This window comes from Galeopterus variegatus, unplaced genomic scaffold (genome assembly GCF_000696425.1).
Source record: "Galeopterus variegatus unplaced genomic scaffold, G_variegatus-3.0.2 Scaffold520, whole genome shotgun sequence".
NCBI lineage: Eukaryota > Metazoa > Chordata > Mammalia > Dermoptera > Cynocephalidae > Galeopterus > Galeopterus variegatus.
The window spans coordinates 89961-102935 of record NW_007726631.1 but is presented as its reverse complement, the minus strand read 5'-3'; the positions used below and the strand labels follow the sequence as shown (position 1 = coordinate 102935).

The following is a 12975-nucleotide window of genomic DNA, read 5'->3' as shown; positions in this document are numbered from 1 at the left end:
ATCCGAACCCTCGGGCGGGAGCGCCGCCACGCTTCCCAAGCGGCGCACTATCCAGTGCGCCACCAGGCCAGCCCCTATAATTTATTTTTTAAAGCTTACCTCTCAGAGGGTAACCACATTTTACTTATACCCAAATTTTTGATGGATTTCCACATATCGCCAAATATATGCTTACATGTACACCAAATGAGTTTTTAGAATATATGAGGGATTAATACAAATACGTTTGGATAGTTCCTGTTACAGCGAAAGAACGAGGCAAATAAAATTAAGGTCACAAAATTAATGTTATGGTTAGGGGTTCCGAATGAATAATGGGATATACTGTATTATACAGTAAATACACCTTACTTTCTAAAATGGTTAGAATGAATGAATGTGTGGAAATATATTACCAAAAAGGTGAAATTTGGAATCCAAGAACTGTTTTATAAGTGAATTTGAAAAGCACCTGGATTACTATCAGCTGCCCTTCCCATCATGTGCTCTTCCTCCTCCTATGAAATCTGAAGCTAATATTAGCTTTCCTGCTGTTTCCCCTGTCTTTGCTGCTAAGGAAGAAAAGGAACATAAATACAAAATGTTGTAGTTTGGTAGAGAGAATTAGTTATTCATTGGACAAATAATTGAGTTAATATTCTAGGAATCATTGTTTTAAGTTGCGCATTAAGACCCACTTCCTCCATAAAGTTTCCTCTATGACCATTCAATTCCAATCATTTCATTTCCTATCCTCATTTTATAGCAACTATCAGTGCAAAATTTAATACTTTGGCGAATAGCATTTTTTGTTCTCATTTTGACAGATACCTAAAAATGTAAACTATTTGAGAGCAAAGGTCATGACATCTGCATAACACCTAACAGGATGCCAAGAACAACATAGACAATAAATGAGAGAACTGAATTAACTAGTCTCTTAAATGGTTTCTATTTATGATTCATTTAGACCTTGGTGGAGTGCTGTAATAAACAAAAGATAGTAATGAAACATTTTTTTTCTGAAGCTAATTGAAGATGGTCTATGATATTTCAGATTTTCCTTAGCTCCTTTTAACATCGTTGTGATCCCATTTTACAGACTTAATTTTGTGGACATATCTAGCAATTAAAGGCCTATTTTAAAAAATAAATTTAAATTCATGAATAACTTTGGTGAAATGCCTAGGTCCATTCTTCCACCTCATTTACCTTCAAAGCTACCCAAACCAAACCCAATACAAAAACAAAAAAACCCAAGGTGTGGGTCGAAGGCTGCATCTGCGGCTATGACTACTCAGCCTATTTAGGCCACATTGTGTTAAAGGCGGAAGCTGAAACTGTCAAAGGAGCTTATTTTTAATCTCCCTCTACGCAAAAGGATTAAAATCCCATTAACGAATATTACTTGTTTCACAGCACATCTTAAGATCAAAACATTCTGACAAAGGCAAATAGTAAAGACCAAATCTTTAACATTAGGGAATATTTTTTGAGGAAAAATTTCTGAAAACCCAACATATTTGACAGGAGTGGTGAGAAATGGAGTCCTCGCTGTAGGGAGCCTGGGGGGTGGGGGCGACAGGTACCTGAATGTGGGCACCCAGCTGTTGACGTCACAACCTGCTGAAGGCGCCACGCGCCGGTTGCTATGGAAGCCCCTCTCCACTCCGCCCCCGCCTCTCTCAGTTCCTCTGCCAGGTGCCCGTCGCCCTCCCGTGTTGTGACCGGCCGGGCAGGCTGCAGGCAGCGCGATGCCACGGGAGAGCTGCTGGCGGGGACAGTGGGATCCCGGTGCACCATAAGCCTAGTGCCCGGCCCGGTCCTAGGCCGATGAGCAGTGCGGACACCGCCCTCCATTTGCCCCCGGGCCTCGGCTGCGAAGGCAGCAGCGGCTGAATAAGAAGCCCAAGAACGGCGCAGGGCCACTTCTCTACCAAAGCGCGACCGGAGAAGCGGCTCCATCCACAGCACGGTTCTGGGACTCCCAAGAGAGAGGTCTACACCTGCGGAGGAGTGGAGGGGCGGGGGCGCCAGGAAAAGGAGCTGGGAGGAGCGGGTCGGGAGGAAGAGGAGGAGCGACGGAAAAAGGTGGGTTGCAGCGGGCGAGGAGAAAGGGTCTGGGAGGGAGCCGCTTACGCAGGAGAGGGGCTCGGGGTAGGGGTGGGAAGAAGGAGCCGAAAAGCCGGGAAAAGGGAGGCCGCGGGCAGAGAGGCCGGCTGGGGCGGAGCCGGCCCGGCCGAGGAGCCCAGTACAGTGGCTCCCTGTACAAGGGGGCGGGGCAGTTGCCGGCGAGAGGGGCGGGCCCTGGGCATGCTCCGAGCCGGGCTGAAAGCGAGCCGGCGGGAAGACTGTCAGAGGGCAGCCTCTTGCCCGGCGCGTGCGGCTGTTCCGCCTCTGCGCTCGGCCCCGCCCCCTTGGAGCCCCGCCCCCTGCCTGGCGCGAGCAGTTTCCTGACGCGGTTCCCCTCCCCCTCCGGGTTCGCGCAGGGAGTCGGGCCCCGGGCCGCTACCGTCACCTCGGCCGCCGCCGCCTTGTTCCCCCGCCCCCAGCCATGGCTGAGGAGCTCTCCGCGGCCACGTCCTACACTGAAGATGACTTCTACTGCCCTGTCTGTCAGGAGGTGCTTAAAACGCCCGTGCGAACCGCGGCCTGTCAGCACGTGTGAGTAGACGCCCCCTCCCCCGCGCGGCGCCGGGTGGTCGTCTAGGCCCCCACGTTCCGCCTCGGATTCCCGGCTGCGGCCTGGTGGGAGCCGAGCCCTTCGCGGCCTGCCCGGGTGCCGCTTGTTCCGGAGGTCCGTTCCCGGCCCCTCAGAGCCCCGGGCCGCCCTCCTCCCGAGGCTTGGGGCCCGCTCCCCGCGCGGCCCCTCAGCCCGAGCTCCCGGTCCCCGGGTTTCCCCGTCTTTCGCGTCCCCGGGGCAGTGGCCAGGCCCAGTCCTGTGGCGTCTTCAGGCCCCGGAGGCCCCTCTCGTGTCTGCCAGGCCCGGGAGGAATTGCGGGGAACTTGGAGCCTTTTTGTTTCCTAGCAACCCGAGTGAAGGCTGCGGTGTCGAGTGTCACAGTGGCCGAGGTGCCCGCGCGGCCCACTCCTGACTTGCCCTGTTTTAAAGTTTTTTCTTCTTTCAGAACGTTAGTCTATCCCTTCTCGATGTAAGGGCTCCCAGTTTAACTTACCTTTCGACTCTTTCCCAGACCATCCTCGAAAGTGGGTATTTCCTTTAGAATTAATTATATACTAGAATGGTCTGGAATGAGTTTTTTTCTCTCATATGTTAGAACTGACAGGATTTCCGGGTATTGAGCTGATAGTTTCCCTTTGTTTTATCCTTCTGCTTATTACTTGGTTACTGCAAGGGTGGAGATAAGAAAGGAAGACTTCTGTTAATGAGGGATGGATTGAAAATGAGTTACTAACCCTAGGGGTGAGGAAGAACACGAAGGTGAGGTGACATGGTGCTGTTTTATTTGGTGTATCTATAGGAAGAAGTTCGGTAATTTTTTAGACTGCTAGAATGAGCGTCCATAAGGGTTGGAAAGGTCCCTTCTTGGAATGATATATAGCACTTCTGACAAACCTGGCTGATGACCAGAGCCATTGGGGAACTTTTTAAGTAAACATACCAATTCCCAGGCTCCATTCCAAACTTACAAAAGAATTTCGGGCAGGTGGGGCCTGGAAATCTTTATTTAAAAAAATACACTCCGGCATGAAAGTTCTGCCTGCTTGCAAACAGCTGAAAATAATTGAACAAGTTTCTCAATATATTTCTTTCTCTTTCCAATTTTTTTTTGGAGGTAGGGTTTTATAATTTTGTAACGAATGGATTGAATATTGGGTTCTTAATCATAAATGTCACTACTACAGTTGTTTTTGATACCCACCCTTATTCTGTTCCCCAGTCTTAACTACATTGCCTGCCTTAATATGATTCTGTGCTGGTTGTGTGAGCCAGGAGTATGTGGCTTTTCATGACCGAAATTATGCCAGTTATGTTTTGACTCTTTAAGGGAGAAGAATGACAGTTTGAAATTCCTTTATTATTTGGTGCAACAAATATAGATTGTTAGAAAAATATTTTCAGATGTCTAGAGCACAATATATACTTTTTTGCCTTTAACTTATCAGTATTATCATAACTTGATGCTTTTTCTCCATATTTTAAAAAAATTAGGTTTTGTGCTGGCAGTGGGTGGAAAGGAGGGAGGGAGGGAGGACTAGGTGAGAGAAAGTTATAGTACCTGTTAACAGTAGAGTGTGTGGGGCCGGCCCGGGTTCGGATCCCACATACAGATCGGCGGCTCACTGGCTGAGCGAGGTGCGGGCGCGACAACACCGAGGGTTGCGATCCCGTTGCCGGTCCCGGTTCGGGCGCGACACTGAGGGTTGCGATCCGTTGCCGGTCACGAAAAAAGACAAAAAGGAAAGAAAAAAAACAAACAAACAGTAGAGTGTGTGGGGCCGGCCCGGGTTCGGATCCCACATACAGATCGGCGGCTCACTGGCTGAGCGAGGTGCGGGCGCGACAACACCGAGGGTTGCGATCCCGTTGCCGGTCCCGGTTCGGGCGCGACACTGAGGGTTGCGATCCGTTGCCGGTCACGAAAAAAGACAAAAAGGAAAGAAAAAAAACAAACAAACAGTAGAGTGTGTATATGTGGTAAGTCTTTTCCAGACAGAATAATTTCAGTTATCCTTTGGGTCATTGACTTCATAGAACTCATTGTAATTTTTAGTTCTCCTCAAAATTCTATGCAATTTGCTCTAGTCCACTTCCCTTAGGACATTTTTAATCAGGGACTATAGTTTGGCCTGCCCTCAAGCTATGGAAAAGAGTGGAGATGATTGTTTAATTCAGGACCTTTCTCAAATCAATTCGTTGTGGTTAGATGACTAGCCCTGCACCTCATCTTCCCCCACAGCGGCTTTATGGTTCTGGGTGACCAATGAATTAAAGAATAGGTAGAGGGAGAAAAAGTTTTTATTTGGAAGGGGTGGTAATGGTGAAATAGGGTCTTGGTTGGCTGGAAGGAGTTTGGTGGGGAAATGGAGAGAATTATTTTTTAAGTAATATAGTTTACAATGTCACTTTCTCTTTTTCACAAAGGACAGACCTGTGCCTTTAAACAGATTTACATTTAGCTATAAAATCTTTTTTTATTGAATCATAATTGATTATACATATTTGGGATTCAGTGTTGACATATGTTGATCAAATCAATATTACCAGTATGTATATTGTTACAAATTATACTTATTCTTTATGCCCCTTGTCCAATCTCTCCCCATCCCCTTCTCCCTCCCACCACTGATAACCCTAGATTTCTTCTCTCCCTCTAAAAGAGGTAACGGTTACTCTGTTGATTTGTTGCCTAGATGATCTGTCCAATGCCGAGAGGTGTGTTCAGGTCCCCCAATATTATCATAGAGCAGGTGCTTCTGTCACTCTGGAATGGGCTTTGTGGTCCTCTTCTTTTATTTGGACTCTGCTGGTGACTCTCCTTGTGTCAGTGCACTCAAGTGGCTGGTGGACCATCTGCATGGTGGTTGTGATGTCTAGCCACTTTCGCATCTGTGGTTACTGTGGTGGGCCACCCACATGGAGGCGATGTTTTTGGCATGCTCCTTGGCGCTGGCAGTGTGCCTGGTTGTGGGCAGAGGATCTGGTGTCAGCTGCATGCCCCAGGCCCCTGGGCAGGGCCCCAAGGCACTGGTGGTTTGCCTGGGCTGGAACTAGTTTTTTGTCCTTTGCTTACTTCTAAAACGGGGAACTTCCTGTGGGAACCAGTACTTGAACTGGGTTGTTGAGCTAAATTGCTGCTTTGCTGCTGTTTCCCTAGGGAAGGCTTTTTGTGCAGCTCAGGGTTTAATAGTTGACCTTATGAGTACTTCTGGCTCTCCAGGGGCCAGGTGCACCTGGGTTGTGTAGAAACTCTGATCTGCACCTGAATCTTTTCATCAAACTGCATCCCATGCAATTCTGCATTCCCGACCAGTCTCCTCTGCATAGTCCTGCACTGACTGGGGGGCGGATCGGATGTCCTTGCTGTGTTTCAGCGTTCTCCTGGTGGGCCCATCTCCTCCACTGCCCGTGCTCCAAACACTTCCCATGGGATGGGCTCTGCGCCGGTCCCTTGTGATGACTCACTGGCCTCTGAATAGCTCCCCCTTTTCAGCTGTTTTGGCTCCTTGCTCTTGCTTGGGTCCACAGGAACCCTATTACTGGTCTTGCTGTCCTGGGAGCCACCAAGGCCCTCTTCTTCCCTGCCGCCTCCAAGCAACTCCATCTGAAGGGCACAGCTGTGGCTTCTGCTGGCTCATGCTCCATGCGCTCAGCAGTTCCAGCCTTAAAGTGGCCATGGCCCGAAACACTCCAAGCAGTTTTTTCTTTCTCTCATCGTGGCTTCTACCCCTTCATGAACTCCATAGGTCGCTCCTCCTCTTCCCTTGAGCTCCAGTGGCCCCAGCTTGGCTGTTGTTACATTTTTATAGTTGTAAATTCATTGATTTGTGGGAGAGTGTGATGCTGGGGACCATCTATTCCGCTCTCTTGACCAGAACAAAAATCAGTTTTTGATTCATGGATAGAGAGATCAGGTAATATGGGCTTTGGGTCTCTTTTGGTGCGTTAGAAAATTAAAACAAGTTTTTGGGGCTGGCCCGTGGCTCACTTGGGAGAGTGTGGTGCTGATAACACTAAGGCCAAGGGTTCGGATCCCTATAGGCTGGTTAGCTTACTTTGGGAGAGCATGGTGCTGACAACACCAAGTCAAGGGTTAAGATCCCCTTACCGGTCATCTTTTGAAAGAAAAAACGAAAAAGCAAAAGTAAGTTTTCACTGCCATTTCAATGACAGGAAAGGATTTGCCCACTGATTGTCCTGGACAGAGGACCAAGTTCATTATCATTGGAATAACTTTACCAAAATATAAATTTCTGTTTAATCCTCATTCATTCCTGCAAATAGCAATCATTGAATGATTTCTGTTTACCAGGTGCAGGGAATACAAAGTGCTCTTTCCCTGGAAACTGTTAGAGACTGTTAATAGTTTAATGGAGAAGGACCTATAAATTGGTGTGATTGATATGGAAGAAATTTACAAAGTTTTACATGAGCATTGAGAGTAGTTATCTAAATCAGCCCGTGTGAGTATAGGGACAATCTCCTGGATGAAGTAATACTTTAGGTCAGAGTTTGTATTCAAGGTTTGTTGGGGAATACCCTAAATTAGGTTTACATCAGATGCCGAGGTCTACAGAGTTTGGCTGGAACCAAAGAGTGAGTGTAGTGGAGATGAAGCTTATTAGAGATATTGGCAGGAACTTACTATGTAAGTCAATTTGAACGTTTTCCTGAAAACCGTAAGGTCCTATTAAATAATTTTTAGCAGGGGAGTAAATGATTACATTTCAATGTTAGTAAGTTTACTTTAGTAGCAGGATTCAGCTCGGTAGTGGTGAGACTGGTGAAGAGGTCATTCACTGATGTGCCAGGGAGAGGAATGATTAGAACCTGAACTAAGGTAATGATAGTGGGAGTGGAGAGAAGAACTCCTGAAATTTTAAGGACATTGTGCAAGGTTTGATGACCCTGTGTCCAGTATTAAAATGTGTATGTGTAGATCTGGAATACTTCATGGAACTGAAGCTGTGGGTGTGGATGTGATCAGAGGGAGTTATGTAAATTGAAAGACAGAAGAGGGCCTAGATAAAGTGTTCGAGAATACATAACATACTTAAATATTGAGTGGGGAAAAGTGCAGCCTGAGAAGGAATGGACAGTAGAAGAAGAAGAAAACCAGGATAGAGTGTGACAGTGGAAACAGAGCAGGACAAAAATCATCTTCTAATAACTGTTAAGGAAACAGCATCAGATGCCTTAGAGTGGTCAGATATAATATTTTTAAAAACATGTAAAGATAAATAAAGAATATTAAAGTTGAGCAGGTATTCAAAGTGATGTTTCAGAAGAAAGTATAGACTGGTTCAGTAGTGAGGTATTTCTCTTTCTTGGTGTTTTCCTCTGTAATCTTCAAAAGCTTTTTGAACCTCTGTTCTTCCCTGTTTTGGCCAGTCAAGGAAATAACTCTTGTACACTGTTAGAAGTAACCTCTTATTGCAATGAAAATTACATGTAATAACAAGTTTGATTCCTTGCTAAACTCTTAAGATGGATATGTAATCTGTATTTGATTTTGAGCATCTTTGTAAGGAGGTATCTTTTAAAATGAGCTATATAAATCAGCATGTACTTCTTATTAGGCACAAATTTGGATCATTCCCTATTTGACCTGCTTGTGTTATCCAGTCCCTGAATTTTCAGTTTATATTTCTTATAATTTTAACAGCTGTATTGGTATCTTGTTCCTTGAGCAGCTGTGCTCTAAATATACACCTTAAAAATTTCCACCTTCCTACAGACTTGCTTGATATAATTCTGAGAACCAGGCTTACAGGGGTTCTTGCTTATTTAATAAATTGTTGCTCTATGTAATCTTTATTCTTAAGATTTTTAAGATGTTATCCACATCTTTGTGATACATAGTTATTTGTACAATGGCATAATTTTTAAGGAAATCTATGCTATTTAATTATGTAGCAGAAAATCAACTTAATTTTTAAAATTTTAAAAAATTTTTATTGAGTCATGATTGATTATACATGTTTTTGGGATTCAGTGTTGACATATCTTGATCAAATCAATATTACTAGTATGTACATTGTTACAAATTGTACTTATTCTTTATGCTCCTTGTCCAATCTCTCCCTATCCCCCTCTCTCCTCACTCCCAGCACTAATAACCCTAGATTTCTTTTCTCCCTCTGAAAGAGTAATTGTTACTCTGTTGAAAATCAACTTAATTTTAAGTCCTGGAGACTAATTAAAAAGCTGATTTTGGGCCGGCCCTATGGCTCACTCGGGAGAGTGCGGTGCTGGGAGTGCAGCGGCTCTCCGGCCGCGGGTTCGGATCCTATATAGGGATGGCCTGTGCGCTCACTGGCTGAGCGTGGTGCAGGCAAGGCTCACTCAGGAAAGTGCAGTGCTTGATAGCACTGAGGCCGTGGGTTCGGATCATATATAGGGATGGCTGGTGCGCTCACTGGCTGAGCATGGTGCAGGCAACACCTAGCCAAGGGTTGCGATCCCCTTACCGGTCACCAAAAAAGGACAAAAAAAAAAAAAAAGCTCTGATTTTTTTCCAAAGTTTAAGTTATTTTGGGGAATAATTTTGGTTTTAGACTAGGAAGATAAAGGGTGCCAGATATTTATTTTTATTTTTTATTTTTTTTGTCTTTTTGTCTTTTTGTCTTTTTTCGTGACCGGCACCGGATCGCAACCCTCACTGTCGCGCCTGTACCGGACCGGCAACGGGATAGCAACCCTTGGCGCTGCTCCCGCTCCTCGCTCAGCCAGTGAGCGGCCGGTCTGTATGTGGGATCCGAACCCTCGGCGGGAAGCGCTTCCCAAGCGGCGCACTGTAGCAGTGCGCCACCGGGCCGACCCCCGAGATATTTAATTATTTAATTTATTTATACTAAAGTCAGGAGCATGGTGGGAATGTTGTTTTTCTCTCCCAGTGTCAGCATGTTGGGAGAATGAATAAGAACAGAAATTCATCTGGCAACTGCTAGTTTAAAGTTGAGAGAAATTTGTAGACAGCCTTTTAAGTTGTATCAGGGTAATGCATTATCCTAAATATGTAGGCTCCTTTTATACATTAAAGTTGTTTTAGTAATTTTTGGTTTGCACCCTTTTTCTTCTCCCTTCTACTTTGTTTTGAAATAAGCTGTCTAGCAAATTCATCTAGTCCAGCCCAAAGAGAGATGAGGGTAAGCAATTTTATATCTGAAGAAACATGTATGGTGGTACAGAGGAAGGAACAGTAAAATTGGAAATAAAAAACTTGAATAACTTATATACCTCTTATAACAGTTTATAATCATGACATTTTTGGATTTAGCTGATTTGACTCTTAGTCTCACTGGTTAGAGTGTAAGTTTTATAAAGGCAATCACTCAGATCTACTTTTATATGCATTCGATATTTACTGAGTGAAGGAATGAATGGGTTTGTGTTGGGAGACCACAGCTTACTACAGTAGTTATATCACTTGGTCAAGTCACTTAGCCCCATTCAGCCTCTTTTTTTGTATATAAAACAGGGGTAGAAACACATCACCTATTTCACAGGGTTGTTGCAAGGACCAAATGAGGTAATGTTTATGCATAATAATCTTGTATTTGTGTTTTACAGTTTTCAAAACACGTAAATATGTAAAACTTTTGTTTAGTCACTATAGCATCTAACAAAAAAATTAGATTATTATTATAAATAGAAAGGAATCTATTTTGAGTTGTTTGGTCTCAATATTTAATGCCAAAGGAATTATTGTGAATGGAGAATTGAGTCATATATATGATGACAAATTTTAAAGATATAAAAGGAAAAATATGGCCATCCGCATAGTCACTGTTACCTTATATAAACTTCCAGAGATATGTGTATAAACAAAGTTGTCAATATATTATTCTCCAGTTTTTCACACAAAGAACAACATTCTGTATGCATTCTTTTGTACCTTGCTATTTTCATAGGCGGTACTATCTTGGAGATCATTCTACATCAGTATATAAAGGGCTTCCCTTTTTTTTTTTAATGAGAGTATGGTATTTATTCATGCAACCAACATTGAGTGTCCATTGTGTGTCAATATTATTGTAGATACTAGAGGTATAGCAGGCAAGAAACCAGGTAAGTGCTGGCCAGTTAGCTCAGTTGGGTAGAGCGTGGTGTTATAACACCAAGGTCAAGGGTTGGGATCCCTGTACTGGCCAGCTGCAAAAAAAAGAAAGAAAAAATAAATAAATAAAAATCCTGACCTCATGGAGCACATTTAGTGTTCTAGTATTCCATTGCTTGATGTATTTATTTATCCAATCTCATGTTAATGAACATTTAGGTTGTTTCTAATCTTTTGCTGTTAACACAATAAAGTTGTATATATATTGTTTCACACGTGAGAGTTTTTCCTGTGAGATAAATTCTGACAAGTGGAACAGCTCTCATGTTAATGAACATTTAGGTTGTTTCTAATCTTTTGCTGTTAACACAATAAAGTTGTATGTATATTGTTTCACACGTGAGAGTTTTTCCTGTGAGATAAATTCTGACAAGTGGAACAGCTGGGTCAAAGGGTAAACATAAGGGAATTTGTTGGCTATGTCACACAAGGGTGATTACAGCTCTAGTGAAGTGTTTTGTACATGGAAAGTACTTGTGGTTTTGATTTGAGGAATGTGGATTATATCTTTCGGTTAAGGGATTTAATAGTGTTTGGATTAAATAAAGATAAATTTGCATTCATTGCTTTAACAAAGATTAGTGAATGCCTGCTGAGTGTTTGGCGCTGTGTTATAGTGCTGGGGATACTGTGGTGAGCAAATAGATATGATCCCTGCCCTCTTTGAAGCTGGGTATTGGTGAGATATATTTTTAATTTAAATAAACACTCAGAAAAACATGTAATTACCAATTCTTAGGTTCCGAGAGAGAGAATATAAGAGGAGAACCAGATCCAGTGTGATTTGGTGGGTAGTCAAAGACCATTTCTTGAGAAAGGGATGTCGTTGCTGAGATGTAAGTGTTGTGTAGGTATTGTTTTGTGGAGTATTATGTTTGTGTCTAGAACATTCTGGGGAGAGGGAACATTCTGGACAAAGACCCTGAGGTAGGAGGGAACATGTAGGGCCTTGCATTATAATGACAAAAGTATCTTCTAGGCTTCAACATCTTACAGGTTCTTAACTTTTTATTTTTTTTAAGACTTAGTTTCCTCACCTGTAAAATAAAGGGACTTTAAAAAAATTTTTTATTTTTAAGAATTCAAGGTAATGAATGTAAAATTTCTGGAATTCTGCATAGCACATATTAAGTACTCAATAAATGGTAACTTATTTTTATAAATGTCATGTTGTTTTCCCCAAAATTGAGCTAACCTATGCCATTAGTACTATAAAAGTGTCTGTATTTCATCATCTTTGCCAACTTTGTTATACAGTTCATAATGGTGTCTAGAGCTTCAAAATCTGTTTTAATTGCTGCTACCAAGGCTGTGTGCATTTTTTCATTAAATTTTTGTATAATAATTTATTTTACCATTCACAAAATGTGCTCTGTAATCATTTATGATCATTTCTGTGGCTATGTTTTAATGATTATCCCTGATAATTTATTATTTTAACTTATTTTATATTTTTTTCCCATTTAGCTACTCCCTTTTGTTCAAATTTGTGTTATTTCATTCTCCTTATTTATCTAGATAAAATAATGCTATTCAATTTTTTTTTCTATTTCAATATTTTAAAAAATTGTCCATTTAAAAAATTTATTTTATCAATATACAATGTAGTTGATTTTTGAGTCCCTTTACCGAATCCTCCCTCTCCCCCCTCCCTCCCATCAGCTTCATATCTGTTCGCTTGTCTTAACAACTTCAAGGAATTATGATTGTTGTGTCTTCTAAAAATTGTCCATTTTTGACTCACATGGAATTTACTCATATACGATATATGCATTTGAATCTTAATTTGCTGTTCTTATTTTTAGAGGGGAATATTTTCCCATTGTTTTATTTATTTTTCCCATTTTTTTTCTCAATATATTATTCTCCAGTTTTTCACACAAAGAACAACATTCTGTATGCATTCTTTTGTACCTTGCTATTTTCATAGGCGGTACTATCTTGGAGATCATTCTACATCAGTATATAAAGGGCTTCCCTTTTTTTTTTTAATGAGAGTATGGTATTTATTCATGCAACCAACATTGAGTGTCCATTGTGTGTCAATATTATTGTAGATACTAGAGGTATAGCAGGCAAGAAACCAGGTAAGTGCTGGCCAGTTAGCTCAGTTGGGTAGAGCGTGGTGTTATAACACCAAGGTCAAGGGTTGGGATCCCTGTACTGGCCAGCTGCAAAAAAAAGAAAGAAAAAA

The 12975-nt window shown here is 42.5% G+C and overlaps 1 protein-coding gene across 3 annotated transcripts in view; it reads left to right on the top strand.

The window, feature by feature from the left end:
• The first annotated feature begins 1769 nt into the window (after positions 1–1769).
• Positions 1770–12975, top strand: part of RNF138 (ring finger protein 138, E3 ubiquitin protein ligase) — a 43934-nt gene continuing 32728 nt past the window's right edge. The window contains exons 1-2 of one of the 3 annotated variants that reach the window (XM_008569609.1): positions 1770–2070; positions 2469–2643. In XM_008569609.1, coding sequence (XP_008567831.1) covers positions 2534–2643 — 110 coding nt within the window. In that variant the 5' untranslated portion in view covers positions 1770–2070; positions 2469–2533. The remainder of the gene's footprint in view (positions 2071–2468; positions 2644–12975) is intronic. The other 2 variants (XM_008569608.1, XM_008569610.1) reach the window with 2 other exon arrangements.